We start from the raw sequence: 16,303 nt of genomic DNA on the forward strand, positions 1-16,303 counted from the left end.
ATATGTCACAACTTTAAACCCATAATATTATTCAATGAGGCATTCCCACTAAAGTCAGGAACAGAAATCAAGGAAAATCTCTGCTTCTATGTAACATTGTTCTGGGTGTATTTGCAAACTTAATTAGATTAGGAAAGATAATCAGGGACATAAGAACTGGAAACGAAGAACGAAAACTACTTCTATTTGTAGATGATATCATGGTATACCTGGGAAATCTTAGAGAATCAATGATAAAGCTAATTCAAATAATTCAGAATTGTATTATGATATAAAATTTGCATGCAAAAATCAATCACATTCATACAGACAAATAATAACCAGTTAGAAGAAATACTGATAGAGGAAAATTCGATTTTCCTCTGGAAGTGGGATTGCTGGATCATATGGCAGTTTTATGTTTAATATTTTGAAGACCCTCCACACTGTTTTCCATACCAGCTGCATCATCTTACATTCCCAGCAATAGAGCCCAAGGGTTCTAATTTCTCCACATCATTGCCAACACTTGTTATTTTTTTGAGAGAGGTTCTTTTCTGTTTTTTTTTTTTATACAATGGCCATCCTAACTGCTGTGAGGTGATCTCATTGTGGTTTTGATTTACATTTCCTTGATGATTAGTGATGTTGAGCAGTTTGTCATATACCTGTTGTCCATTTGAATGTCTTCGTTGGATAAATGTCTATTTAGTCCTTTGTCCATTTTAAAATCAGGTTATTGGAGATTTTTTTGTTTGTTTTTTGCTATTGAGTTATAGGAGTTCCTTTCATATTTTGGATATGAAATCCCTTATCCTATATACGGTTTGCAAATATTTTCTCCCATTCTGTAGGTTGCCTTTCACTCTGTTAATTGTTTTCTTTGCTGCACAGAGGCTTTTAAGTTTGATGTAATTCCACTTGTCTATTTTTGCTTTTGCTACTTGTGCTTTCAGTGCCATGTCCAAGAAATCATCACCAATACCAATATTATGAATTTTCGGCAATCTGTTTTCTTCTAAGAGTTTTATAATTTCAGGTCTTACGTTTAGTTCTTTCATCCATTTTGAGTTGATTTTCATGTATGGTGTAAGATGAGGGACCAATTTCATTCTTTAGAAAGCAAATATCCAGTTTCTCCAATACCATTTGCTAAAGAGATCACACTTTCCCCATTGTGTAGTCTTGACACCTTGTTGAAAATAATTTCACTGTACACGCAAGGGTTTATTTATGGGCTCTTATTTTCTTCCATTACTCTGTCTGTCTGTCTTTATATCATTACTATACTGCTTTGAATACTGTAGCTTTCTATGTTTTGAAATCAGGAAGTGTGAGGCCTCCAGCTTTATTCATCTTTCTGAAGATAGTTTTGGCTATTTGGGGTCCTTTGTGATTCCATATGAATTTTTGGATTGCTTTTACCATTTCTGTAAAAATTTTCATTGGGATTTTGATAGGAATTACATTTAATCTATAAATTGCTTTGGGTAGCATATAAATTTTAACAATATAATTTCTTTCAGTCCATGAACATGAGATGTCCTTCCATTTATTTGCTGCTTCTTTAATTTATTTCAGCAATGTTTTAGTTTTCAGCGCACAAAATCATCACCTTCTTAGTTAAGTTTATTCCTAAGTATTTTATTCTTTTTGATTTTTATTGTAAATGGGATGGTATATGAATTCAGACTACTTAAATTTGTTAAGACTTGTTTTGTTACCTAACATGTGATCTGTTTTGATGTTTCTGCTGTTGGGTGGAAAGTTCAATATATACCTGTTATGCTCACTTGTACTATAGTGTTGTTGAAGTCCTCTGTTTCCTCATTAATCTTCCGTCTGGATCTCCTATCAGAATATCTATCATTTCTATTACAGAAAGTGGAGCATTGAAATCCCTTGCCATTATCATGCTGCTCTCTATTTCTCTCTCTCTTCAGGTCAATGTTTGTTTCATATATTTGGGTGCTCTGATGTTAGGTGCATACATATTTCTAATTGTTATATATCCCTGCTGAATTGACCTATTTTTCATTGTATAAAGTTCTTCTTTGTTTCTTTTCATGGTTTTAACTTACAGTCTATTTTGTTTAAAATAAGTATGGACACTCCTGTTCTCTTTGGTTATCCTTTGCATGAAATCTTTTTTTCATCATTTTACTACTATATGTGTCTTTAAATCTAAAAAGATTCTCCATAGACTACATGCAGTTGGATCTTGTTTTTTTAACCTTTCACTCTATGTCTTTTGTTTGGGGAGTTTAATATACTTATCTTTAAAGTTATTACTTACAGAGAAGGACTGCTATTTAGTTAATTGTTTTCTATCTGTTTTGCAGCTTTTTATATCACACTTTTCATCTCTTGTCTTCCTTTCTATTTCATTGATGTTTTTGTAGTGACATGCTTTTGTTTCTTTCTAATTTTCTTTTGTATATCTTCTATAACTATTTTCTTTGTGGTTGCCATGGGATTTACATAAAACATCTTATAGTTAACAATCAATTTTAGGCTGATAACTTCAATCATATACAAATATTCTAAACTTTTACTTCTTTCAACAACATACTTTGTTATTGATGTCACAAATTACATCTTTTTATATTATGCACATTAACATATTTTTATACTTACAGTATTTTTATACTTTTACCTTTTAAATTCTTTGTCAAAATTAAAAATGATTTATGCACCATCATTGCCGTATTGCAGTATTACACTGTATCTGTCTACATCTTTACCTTTACCAGCAAGCTTTATACTTCCGTAGGCTTTTGTGTTGCTATTAACAGTCCTTTTATTCCAACTTGAAGGGTTCCTTTTAGCATTTCTTGTAAGGAAGTCTGGTGGTGATAAACTCCTTCAGCATTTTTTTATTTATTTCGTGTCTGAAGGGCAGTTTTGGCAGATATAGTATTCTTGGTTGGCAGTTTCTTCTTTTCAGCAATTTGAATATATAATATATCATCTTATTCCCTTCTTGTTTGCAAAGTTTCTGCAAAGAAATACACTGACAGTCTTATAGAGTTTCCCTTCTAGATGAAAACTTGCTTTTTTCTTGCTGCTTTCAAAATTCTGTTTTTCCTATTTGACACTTTGATTATACTATGCCTCAATGTGGATTTCTTTAAATTTATCCTAATTAGAGTCCACTATAGTAAATTCGAGGTTTTTGAATCTTGATGTCCATTTCTTTATGCAGATTTGGGACATTTTCTATCATTATTTCTTTAATTAAGCTTTCTGTCCCTTCCTTTCTTCTTCTGGACTCCCCCAATGTATATATTGGTCCACTTGAAAGTGTCCCATGAGTCCCTTTAGCTTTCTTCACTCTTTTTCTTTCTTTTTTCTTTTTGTTCTTCTGACTGGATAATTTCAAATGACCTGTCTTTGAGTTTCCTGATTCTTTATTCTGCATGTCAACCTGTTTTTTAACTCCTTTAGTGAATTTTTCATTTTATTTATTCAACCCTCAAATATTTGTTTGGTTCTTTCTCATATTTTCTACCTCTTATTCCCATTTTGTTCATGCATCATTTTCTTGAGTTCATAAGGCATCTTTCTGATGGTTATTTTGAATTCCATGTCACATCATTCATATAGCTCTATTTCTTTAAGATTGGTTTGTGGAGATTTATTTTATACCTTTTTGGGGTTATGTTCCCCTGTTTATTCAGGTGTCTTGTAATTTAGTGTTGGGGGTCCATGCATTTGAAAAAAAAGCTACCTCTCCCAGTCTTTAAACAGAAGAAAACCCTCACCAATTAGCCTGGTTAGACATTCTGGGGCCTCTGAAACCTTTTGGCATGTGACTTTGAAGGGCCTGTGTGTGCAATTTCTCAACTAGAGAGGCTTGCTGGTTTCTTTTGCAGAAACTCATAATTTTGCTCTTTCTGGTGACTGTCTGCAACACTACTAGTTCTGATTCTACAAAAACAGGCTGACCCAATCTCTCTTGTTCTCAGAGGCCACTCCGCATCCAAAGTATGCCAGCTTGCATCAGCTCTCTGAGTTAGACAAGACAGATACCAGTACCTCTAGTAGCTGGTACACTGTAACACTGGATATCACTCCACTCCTCTCTCTCCCTCCCAAGGAGGAAGCCTCAAGTTTTTCCTAATTGTACTGAGCTGTGCCACTGCAGCAAGTTGCTACTCACTTTTCTTTGATCTCAGTGATTCACAGGTATCCAAAATGCCAGTTCTGTCAGGGATTAGGATACTTTGGGATCATTATTCAGCCTGCCACAAGCAATAAACTTTATTGAAGGTTAAAAATAATTTCTTGACATTCAAATATTCTTACATAATGTTTTTCTTCAAACAATCGGAGGATGGACGTTTCCTAATGTTACATTTCAAAATGCATATTCAAATTTTAAATAATCAAAATATTTAAATTATGATATACCTGACATTGTTTTATTGGCTTGAATCCCTCTACTTTATCACAAAAGTACTGTTATCAACATTCAATACATAAACTTAACAGAAATAAGAACTTCAAGTATGATTAGGAAAATTGAAATCTAGTTATCAATAAAAGTGAGTTTTTTTGTCAGTGATATATCAACAAAATTGATTAATAATCCTGTGACCATGAAGTCACTGATTATGTGTCCACAGTAGAATCAAATATCAAAGAATTATAAGAAGTCTTACCTTTAGTTTACTACTTTTGTTTCCAAAATAACAGTCTATATTATCCTACTTCTTAATGAATTAATGAAACACCTAACCTCTTTCTAAATGCAAACTTCAAAATTTAACAGTGTTTCTGTAAACAGCTGTTTTACTGATTATAAAAGCAATATATGTTCACTGTAAAAAAACAAACGAACAGAAAAACACAGATTATTCACTGTTTATCCTTCCAGCTATTTTCATATGAATTATAATTAATTCCAAAAGTTATGATTATATACTGCTTCACAAACTTCATTGTTAACCAATATGTTATGAATATTTTAAGTTATTATATAACTTAAGATATTTTTTAAAGACTGGCACATTCATCATTTGAAGGTATCATAATATATTTTCCTAATTCTCTACTTTTGTTCAGTGGTAAGAAGAATAATGAACCCCTCAAAAGATGTTCACATCTAAGCTGCAGAACCAGTGACTATGTGACATTAGTAAACAGGATTTAGAAAAGTGGTTTTGAGATTTTGAGATTGTCCTGTGTTATCTGGGGAGGCCCAATATAATCACAAGAGTCCTGATAAGAGAAGGAGAGATCTGAAGATGCTCCACTGCTGGCTTTGAAGATGAAAGGAGAACAGGAGCCAGGGAATGCAGGTGGCCTCTGGAAGCTGGAACAAGTGAAAATATGGATTCTTCCTAGAGCCTCCAGATGGAATGCAATACTGCCAATACCTTAATTTCAGCCCATTTCAATAAGCCCAGTAAGACCCTTTTCAGACTTCTGACCTCCAGAACTGTAAAAAAAATTTAAAAATTTGTGTGTGTTTTTTTTAATCCACTAAATTTGTTGTAATTTGTTACAGCAGCTATAGGAAGCTAATGCATTGTTACTATAAACAGCATGGTCTATCTTTAGGCACAATGTAGGTTGTCTCCCTGGGATAAGATCTTAGAAAATTTTAAGGTACATATTGAAAATGGTGTCCAGAAAGTTTGCACCAAAATAAAGATTCATTAATAACAAGTAAGAGGGCCCATTCTCTCTGTTTCTCAATATCAGGTATTATCATTTAATTTTTCTGATAAATTGATAGTTAAAAAATAATGGTATCATTTTAATTAATTTTCTTAGTTTAAATTTCTTAGTTTAATTAATTTTCTTGGTTTCTTAGTTTAGTAGTGTGGATGAATGTATATTTATAAGGTATTAACCATTTTGTATTCTTTAATGAAATATGTTTTTATATCTTACTAATTTTTCTACTAGAATATGTATCTTTTTGTTGTTGAATTAATTCTTCATTTATTAAAATTAAGGACGTGTCATGGAAGTGGTATTTTTTTCAGTTTTTGCATATATTTTAATGTTTTTTATAATAGTTTAATGAGTAACATTTAATTTATATTATGTCAAATCTATAAATCTTTTCTTTTGTGATTTCTTATATTGCTTATATATTCCTTGCCTCATAATAAGTGAAATCTTAATCTATATTTACTTCTAGCTTTTACAAATTAGTTTACTCTTAAATTTTAACTTTCAATTAACCTGAAAGTTTTTTGGCAAAAGTGTGCATAGGGACATAATTTTATATGTGCTTATAAGTACTTATATGAATGTCTGTGGCAATGCCATATAATACTAATTATTGTAGCTTCTCCATTCCCTTTATGTCATTAAACTGATGCATCCTAGATAGCAACTCCAGTACAACTACCACTCTCTGGTTCATATCTGTTTAGTCTCATGTGGATGGCACTTTTTCCAAAATATTTTTCCTATATCAGTACTTGAGGAAAAGGAATTTGTCTTGTCCTACCTTATATCTCTAAAGATTACCACAGTGAGTGGCACAGAGCATAACCCAGTATTTTTTGCTAAATGAAGGAATTCATTAAAAGACAAATCAGACAAAAGATTAGCCTGAAAAAGGATATCTGCATATTTGAAAGAAAGAACAATGTAAAAGCATAATAAATTTTTTTAAAATAATATATTTCCATACTTGATATTCACAATAACTAAATTAGCAAAATAGAAACTGATACTAAGATAGTTCTTGAATAAAGAAGACTAAGGTTTAGTTAGTGAATTAGAGACTGTAAGTATTTCAGAACTGGAACGTCATAACAAGCCTTGTCTGAATACCTTCACTGACAGGCAAATCACTACGTTCCAAGGCAGCCCATATACGCTTTAGAAAACTCTAACTTTTGGGAAGTTCTTTATACTGAGCCAAAACATTATTTCCCTATAACTTGGAATGCATTGGCCCAACTCTCTCTCCACGAACCACAAAAAACAAAGCAAGTTTCCTTCTACTTGATAACCTTACTAATCTTTTTTGAATGAAATCATCATGTTCTTATTTGTAAATATTTTTTTCTACAGTTGCTGTATTCCTGGGTGTTAGGAAAGCAAACAGAAATTAGATCTTCAATTCTAATTCAGTATAAAATCTACTCAGATGGCTGAAACATCTACTCTTGTCAAACAGTAAATCATCTCTAGTCAAACATCTACTCTAGTCAAACAGGAGCATTATGGTAAGTCGGTTGACTTAACTGTGGTCCAGGGACAAACAGACTTTAGGAAGCATGGTGTCATGCAGGGTCGCTGGTCCCGCTCCCCACATAAGAACGCAGGATAAGGCGAGGCCAAAAAGGAACACCCACGGAGCCATAGATAGGGGACTCATCACTATATCCTCGCTGGCAGCTGGGTTGCAGACACAGGAAGCAGGAGCGACACTGTGCGCAACCTGACGTCCACGCTCTCTCTGCCAACCAACCTCACTTGCTAGCTGCAATCCGCGCTTGCCAGCCACCATCTTCTTGCTAGCCCCCATTTGCTGCTAGTGTAGCCACGGCAGTTATATTAGTGGCCAATGGCTCACTGGTTACAGCTGACGGCCAATTAGCCACAGCTGACGGCCATCCAATCACAGTTGATGGCGATTTATTACCTGAGCCAGCACCTTTCCATGTGAGGCCGAGAGCCTGGAAACTGCACTCCTGGCTCTGTCCCCACACATGGTAGTGTGCATTTAAGTTGTGATACAGCTTCAAAGAAGACATCATCATCATCAGAGTCATTGTCACCATCATTATCATTGCCATCATGTTCATCAACAGTTAGTACTTCTAATGTGCCAACCGTGTTATAATTGTTTTAAAATGGCAACTCATTTTATCCTCACAACAACCTTAGAAATAGGCAGCATTAGTAAGTCCCTTTTATTGATGAGGAACTGAGGCAGACAGGTTAACTTAACTTGTCCAAGGTCATACAGGTAGAAAGAGGCAGAGACCACGTGATACAAACCTAGGGAGTTTGGCCCCAGAATCAGTGCTCTTATCCACACACTATGTTGTGTCTCTAACTAAATTCTTCATGGCTTATGTACTGGTTTTGTTGTTATTTTATATTAGTGTTGTTATTAAAAAAAACCACACTCATTTAAGGTCTACTAGTCTGGCTGAAATATTGTCTAAGGAGATGCTCATTATTTATTTTATCAGAAGTTAGGAATTCGGTATGGTTTTCTAACAGAAGTTCTACCTAGGACTGAAATTATTTTTGAGTCTCCAATACTAATCAGTAATCTCATATCAATACTAATTTGTCTGACCTTCAAACTTCTTATAAGTAGAAGACTTAAAATCTGGTTTGGCTGTTAACCCCCTACGTCACAACAGATGGTTTCACACTGCTGTGATTTCCATCAGCCTATGAAACCTGGTTTTATCTTGCCATAAATTCCTGCTTTCTTTTTCTTTTTCACTCCCATCCATTAAGCTACTGATAACAGTTTCTTATTTCATTAACTTCCAAGGAATAAACATAAACTACAAGCAGACTGAGATTTATACACACATGAAGTTAGTTGAGAGCAAGGCCAACACATCTCTTTTCTCGAGCTTACTGCCTACTTTTGCTTTAGGCAAACAGGAACTAATTTTTATGTGTGCATTACATATCAAATAATTCTTATCTAGTAAACTCAGTTTTTGATGTATTGACCTCAAGTCACAGTCATAAAATTTTGAAAGTGAAATATATTCACTCTGCACATCAATAGTACAAATCCTGGATCCTCATAATTTGTCAAAACCCCAAAACAATCCATGTCTAATAAATTATATGGGGGTATGTTTGTGAAGAAGGATGTCCCTTACTCGTTCTTTAGGAGAATTATTCAAGAAGCCACGTCACTTAATAACGATAGTGATTTGAATTGTCTGATATAGAATTTTCTAACCAGTTTCCATATTTCATTGTCCTATGTGAATCTGCTTTGCAAAAGTAAAATACCTACCATATTTCTTGCTCACTCTGTCAAGTGAAACCTCTGAAGCACAATAATAACACCTTTCCAAAGGACACTCAGATAACAAAGTCTGAATCACAAGTCAGAAAATAGGTCTCATCACATAGCAGAAAGTGACAGGTCAGTGAGCTGTTTCCAGTGTTGAGGGGCCTAACTGGCTACAGCAAAATTAGAAGTTGTACTGAAAGAGTGAGAATATCCTTAATGGGAATAGTGGGCAAAGTTATATACTCAATGTCACAACAGTTTGGAGCCAACAAATGACCATAGACTTGAAAGACTAAGCTGACAGATTAAGGGAGGAAATGCTTCTGGGAAACCAAGATGAGGAGGAATAGAGTGATACTTAAAAATATATTAATGGGTCACAAAATCTTTGACAAATTCACTCTCTTCCCTCTCTATGGAGGTCTCCATATCTCAAATGGAGTTTGACAAAACGATTTAATGGGTGACATCAGCTGAAGATGGAGGAGCTACATTTCATTGGTGAGGGCTGATGGTATTTAGAATTATATGTTTAAAATAGAGATTGCATAAGCAATTGCATAAGCAAATAATGGAGATTATTTGCATATTTACTTATGAGAAGTAGATTTTGCATGCTAGACAGATGATTAGTGAAATGGAATAGTCATATTCTAGTGTGCCAGCCTTCATATGTCTCCGTCTATACTTGGAGATACTGACCACATTGAGATATGTGTATATGTTTAAGAGGAGGGAGACAAAGAAGAAACAGAGAAGCTGAGATAAAGACGGGAGTAACTCCTCACATGCTGAGGACCACAGGTGGAAGACTGGGTACTTGGGAAACTGGTTTTATCTTTTAGGTCACACATTCAGTCAACAGGCTCCTATATTTTCCTTTATAGGAGTGTTTAATTTGTAGGAGTGTTTGATTCAGTTGAATCAAGCATGGGAACTGTAGAGAAAAGAAATGAACTCTCTGTGAATTGCTAAGGTTGGCAAACAGGTCTTTTCTTCACAATCATTCTCTTACACGTTCTTTCCAAACCAGCCTTAGCTTATTTCCAAGCAAGCGTTTTGCCTGCAAACACATTTTTCACTCTGCTCTGCTTTATATTGTCTTACTTCTTCTGTTTTTCCCTCACCTTGTCTATTCCTCTGATATCCTTGGAAGGCAGCCTCATAGGGTAACCTCTACCTCATCTAAACCTTTATGTAATCTTTGAATGTATCAGTTGCCACTAACAGTACCCAGTAGTTTATGGTACCTATCTTCCCTCTGTGTTTTCATGAACTGTTTTCTGACAGAGAGAGAGTCTTAATTCATTTGGAAGCTTCACAGGATTTAGTATAAAGGATTTCAGTTATTTGAAATATGAAAAGAGAGATCATTTGAACCATTGCTTTATTCCAATAAATGTGGTATGCTTGTCATTTCGAACATGCATCATTGGTTTCACATTTAACTTCCAGTATAAGAAACCAACGGTAAAAGTACTAAATTAAGCAAATGATCTGTGATTTCTCCTCTTTGAACTCCCACACATACTACTCCTTCAGACCTTTAGCAGAGCTCTGATATATTAAAGTTTGCTGTCTAAATGTCAAACAAATACCTTGACAATTGGTTTCTCACAGGTGTATGCAATCATCTCGTCCTACCTATTAGGCTTATGCTGTCTTAAAATGGTCTATTCTAAAACTAAAGTTAGCAATTTGGATGTAGCCTAAATATAGAGACTCTGTAGATTTTAAGGACATCTGTGGTTAGCTTAAAATAAGGCACAGTGAAAACATATTTTGTCCAGTGTAGGCTGGGCTAAAACTAAAAAGAAAATGTCAGTTTTATCACATTAAAATACATCCATGCAACCATTTCCTTAAGGTTCTCTGAAAACTAACCTGCAATAATCCAAAGCATTTTCAATAGTTTAACTATATTTCAAATGATGAATATCATGTCTAAACTCTCAAGGATCAATTCATGCTATACTTCCAATTTAACGGAAATTGATAAACTGTCTACCATGGGCTTAAAGTATTCAGTTTAATGGATAATGCTAATTTTTTCAGAACTAATTTGCTAAACAAAGTTACATTGGAAAATACAAGGAAAGTGATATGATTCCTTTTTATTTTTTAGGTCATGATTTTTAAAATTTGCTATGAATGCTTCATTTCCATTTGTCAGTGAAATTGATGAAGCTCTGAATTGATACTTCAGAGTTAGGGACTACGTTTTTAAATAATTTCACTTTTTAACTGAGTAGCTAATCAGCTCTCTCCTCCTCTTGATCTGTGTGTGTGTGTGTGGGGGGGGGGCAGTGGTTGCAGGGTGAGGGTTCCCAGTCTGACACACCTACTTTGTTCTATTTCTTATTTTATGACCAATCTTTCTCAAATTTTAAGTGTTAATATATTTTAGATAAACATAAATATTTCAACTTTCCTGTTCCTAAGAATTTTGCCATCTCTTTGTCCAAGGGTACATGCCCTCCACCCCACAAAGTAGAGAATTCTTACTCTGTTACCTTGATAGAAATGCGTACCACCTTTTTGTTTTTCATTTTCATAGAAATCAGCAACTTTAATGAATAAAATAACAAATATAATGTATGTGCAATACTTTGTTGAAGACAATCTATCTGCCTGTAGCTGATGGATTATTTTAAAAGTCAGCAATATGTAATATTTTCTGATATTGGAGTTCGAGAAAAGTTGTCATTTACTTTGAAAGTTCTCCAGGTTGACCAGGTGCTGTCTTAGATTAGGTTTTAGGTTATACTTACACTTTCAGTAGGAACTGCCCTGGCAGGTAAGACATGGATTAACTTTCTTTTGATGGAATTGTAAGAGGAAAAGGCAAAGTCACCCTAACCAGCCATGCAACCAGTAAGACTTGTAACTCTAAAAGCATCATTTTCCAGAAAAAGTACATACGGATTAAGAAGGTATGAATTTATTTAGAATGACAAAATAAAACAACATGAAAACATTATAATCACACAGTATCAAGAAGCATGAAATAAATGCAAGAGGCTGTAGGAACAAATGCTACAGTAGCGAACACAAAGGAAAGTTACTATCTGCTGGGATTATAAAATAAACTGTAGGAAATAAGCTACCTTCTTTGTGTGGGCAAGAAATCACTGAATAAATTATTGGAATTGGGAATTTATTTGAAAATAAATCCTGCTGTACTTCAATCTTAAACTTTCGCTCTCTGTAATATTAGACAATAAGGGACTGCAACTTGAACAGCAAACTCTTTTTTACTCCCAGACTATGTTTGAGTTATGTTTTAAAAAAATATTAACATCACTATAATTTAATGATCCCAGGAGTTTACATGTTATGGGCAAAATATTCATTTTAAGCATAACTGGTGATTGCAAAAGGGTGCTCATTCTTTATGACTTATCCTTTTGTAGAAGTCAATAAGAACTTTCACAATGTTTATTTAGGTGGTTACATCATTTATGTGAGGTAGGGAAAAAAGATGATATAATACCCATGGCTGAGTTAAAATTTTTAAAAAGGTGGGAGTACACGCAGAGTCTGGGTGATTTTCCTAGAATTAGCAGCAGTCTACATTTATACCTGGCTCTGTTCTCTATTTTCTGTTCTATTCTATTAGAACAGCCTCTGTTCAGATTAGAAGAGTAAAAGAAATGCAAGTGTTCCACTTAATGATACTGAATTTTGGATAAAACTTTACAGTCAAATTAAAACACAAATTAAATCCAGATTAAGTTGGCCTCTGGTCTTATGGTATATGTCCTCTTTTGATGCTAAATGTTAATGTACTTTTGACTCATGTGTATACCCTAAGAGTCTTTTTTTCTTCTACATGACATCGCTTCACTTAACTCTAGACCACTATTTATTCAACAAACAGCAATGTGAACATATACTCTCAAAATAACATGCAATACTAGAATGACTTACATGGTAAAGACGTCCAGAGTATCTCCGGCAGTTCTTGCCATCTCAAAATAGGTTTGCAGAATGTTGACAGTTCCAGAAAGCGCTTCATGACCGCAGCCACAGAACAGGGCAACACCAGCATAGAGCAGGATGGTGGCAATCAGAGAGGCGTAGGGGATGCCTCCCAGGCATTTAATACAGCACTCAAAACACCCTGCAAAGAATCAACAGGAAAAAATGTTAGAAATTAACTTTTTTGTTAATCTAATTAAAACATTTTTTCAAACTTCAGCATTATGGGAAAATATAATTACATTTATAGATGATATCAGGTCAACCTTGTAAATCAAGTCCTAGGCTGCCCTGGAAGGTATAAATGCCAGGTTTTGTAATTATAAGCCCATCCTCCAGGCAAGAGAGTATTTGCTTCAACTGATGGCTTCCTCTTCTACCTCCAAACCAACAGAAACTTCCTTCCCACTCAGACTTCCTATAATAATTAATCTTCACATACAAATATGCATATCATTCTATCTTGACTTTATTGCCCTCAAATTTCACATGCTTAAGTTTTTATTTCAATGACATTTATTCTTTTGAACTCTCTGTACCTGTATCTTTAAAACAGTGAGTCAAAATCTGTTAGCTGTGAACCCAGTTTACTGAACTTTGACCAGCAATTTTTAAAAGTGAAAGAGAACAGACTAGACAATATCTGAGGGCATTGCATGTGGTGAGGCAAATTATTTTAGAATCTTTTCAGTTCAGATATTTATGTATGTTGTTTTTGTAGTAACTGATAATGCAAAATCTATTTCTTTTTGTGGTGCATAACAAACAAAAATTGAGAAAGATCTTGGCACAGTAGAAAAGAGAGACGAGGGCAGGTTAGAGTTCTGATCCACCACTGGGTGTTTGGGGTAAGTTTTTTCTTTGATTTCATTATTTGTACACAAGGTGACAGTAAGAATTTCTCTCAAATGATTCTTGCGAGCATTAAATGAATTAATACATAAAATAGTGCATGACACAGAGTACTCAATAAATGTCTACCATTATTAGACAATAACTTTAACAATTATTAGTGTTAACTGTTATTGTGTTATAATGTGGTTTTCAAAAATTATTTGACCACAGTTATCACTTTTGCTTTGTGAGGGTTTTGTCACTTTAGCCTCAATTTTTGAAAGATGGCTTTAAACATTATATTCAAAAAAGATCAGGATTTTTTAGGTGACTGCTAGATATCTTCTTCTAAGAGATTAACTAGAAATGCTTAAGTTTATATGTTTTAAAATAAGAAATATTGATGAGATACTACGTGGGAGCCACTGGTGAGAAAAGGCAATTAAGTTAGGTAAGAGAGCTGACAGGCTAAGGGAACTCCAAAGATGATGTCAGTACCCCTTGGTTCACCTCTGTGCTTCACTCCTTCCTCAGAATATCCTATTCCAAAGATTTATTCCTACTTTTCTCCTTTTGGAAATGCTTGATCAAATCTCCTTTTGTAATGCTGAAGCCTCTCAAAAACTCTCCATATAATTTACTTTTTCCTTCTTCAGAAACAAATAACACATAAGATTGGAAAATGCATTGTTATTTATTGTACTTAAATCATAGGCAGATCTGTGTGCCCTTTATCTAGAATGCATGTATGTTTATAGCAACCTACGATATATGCAATGATTGCAAGTTTCCTGTGTGAAGTAACATTATATTCATAATGTATGCCAGGCTGCTATTTTAATATTGATCAATGAACTGGCCTTCTTAAAAGAATAATGGCTCATGTTATCTGCCCAAGAGGAGGTAAAAAAGAAGTCTGAACACCTCCCAGCTTCCATAGCTCTTGCTTATATGGGCAAAATCATTTCCTGAACATTCTTTCCCCTGACACACATGCGCGCGCACACACACACACACACACACACACACACACAATGTGGAGAAGTAGGAAAGGTTAAAACAGCTTGATACTTCATATGATAAGAGGAAATTTCACTGGCAGATGGATGAGACCAGTGTGTGTAGTATCTGAATGTCACTGAACACAGTTTTGGGTGAAGATTAACAGGGTAGCAAAAAAATCTCTGGATTACTCTCTATCTCTCCATGTTGTAAAGTTTTCATTTTACTGGTTATTTAAAAATAAAGAAAATTAGTACCAATCCAAAGAGAAGTTATTCCTAATTTCGACAAGTGCCCCAAACAGCCCCATCATCTCAAATCCCATTCCTTTGTGATGTCTCTCCCCAACTATTCTCAAAGAACTTGATAGAGGTGTGTGGGATTTCTATGGCAGACATTGAGGTGACAAAACCAGATTAACATATTCAACAAAACCCTCAGAATAGAAGTTCAAATATAAAGAAAAGAATCCAAACATCAAATTCATAGATAGGAATTACCTGTGCTAGGTCCTAGACCTAAAGCTTATAACAGAGTAAAGATAAAATCAGAATGTGAAGAGCTCAGGAGTAAATGAAGTGGTAAGCCCATAGATGACCACCAAAACTGCCACTGAGGACTTCCGGTTAATTCTATTACTAGCTCAGAGTCAGTTTCTACTCATTTCACATTTTCTCTATTGTTGTTTAGATGGACCAATATTAGCCTCCATGAAAGCAAGTTGACCCTAGTTACCTACACTCTATGTGTGCAGTGTGTGTGTGTGTGTGTGTGTGTGTGTGTGTGTGTGTGTGTGTGTGTTGGGGGCGGCGGGGGTGTTACTAGTGCTATAGTCCGTATCATTAATTATAGCTTTGAATAGTGACTTTTAAAATTAGTAAAAGCATGAGATAAATTTAAATACTGGATAAACCTAAATTGACAACCCTGAGTTAACAGGCATTTCTGAATGAGTTTAAGATTTCCAAATTAAATGGAAATGTTTCTTTCACTCCTTATTTAAATGCTGTCGTTTAAATTGCTCGGATCCATATTACCCTTATTGACAAATAAATATTCCTCTAAACCTTCATTACTTCCAGGTCAGCCTAGAATCTTTCCACTCAAGTCCTGATCCTCTGCAAAACTTTTACTCAAAATAAGAAACTTAAAGTATCTCATCCCGCACATTTTGCACTTGTAATGGTCTACTGCCTAATTACCCCAATCTTCCGTGGGGCCTGAGTTGCCTATTGGATTTAAATGAAGACTCTCAGAGCTCCCATCTGGGGAAGCAGCGCATCATTTCAGCATTCTCTCCAGCTGCCAGAATCCCACGTAGTTGCTGGCAGGGGAGCTGCTTTCCACCCACAGTGAGAAACAGCCTTGGCAGAGCAGCAGCATCACCATAGTAACCATGCTCCCAAGCCCAGGATATGCTCCCAATCATCGTCTTTTAATGCTGTGGATTCTGCTGCCACCCATCACCACGTTTCTGCTGCACCTCACATGAGAAACTACTCTACTAAATGACTATCAGGGAAAGCATAGGAGGTGGAC

General features: G+C 34.9%; 1 protein-coding gene across 3 annotated transcripts in view; it reads right to left on the minus strand.

Annotated features, from left to right (window-relative positions):
• Nucleotides 1–16,303, minus strand: part of GPM6A (glycoprotein M6A) — a 237,866-nt gene that overhangs the window by 24,739 nt on the left and 196,824 nt on the right. For all 3 annotated transcript variants that reach the window (XM_019749472.3, XM_019749471.3, XM_074329896.2), the window contains exon 2: nucleotides 12,878–13,070. In XM_019749472.3, coding sequence (XP_019605031.1) covers nucleotides 12,878–13,070 — 193 coding nt within the window. The remainder of the gene's footprint in view (nucleotides 1–12,877; nucleotides 13,071–16,303) is intronic.

This window comes from Rhinolophus sinicus, chromosome 16 (assembly GCF_057876585.1).
Source record: "Rhinolophus sinicus isolate RSI-liver-muscle chromosome 16, RSI-T2T, whole genome shotgun sequence".
Classification (NCBI taxonomy): Eukaryota; Metazoa; Chordata; class Mammalia; order Chiroptera; family Rhinolophidae; genus Rhinolophus; species Rhinolophus sinicus.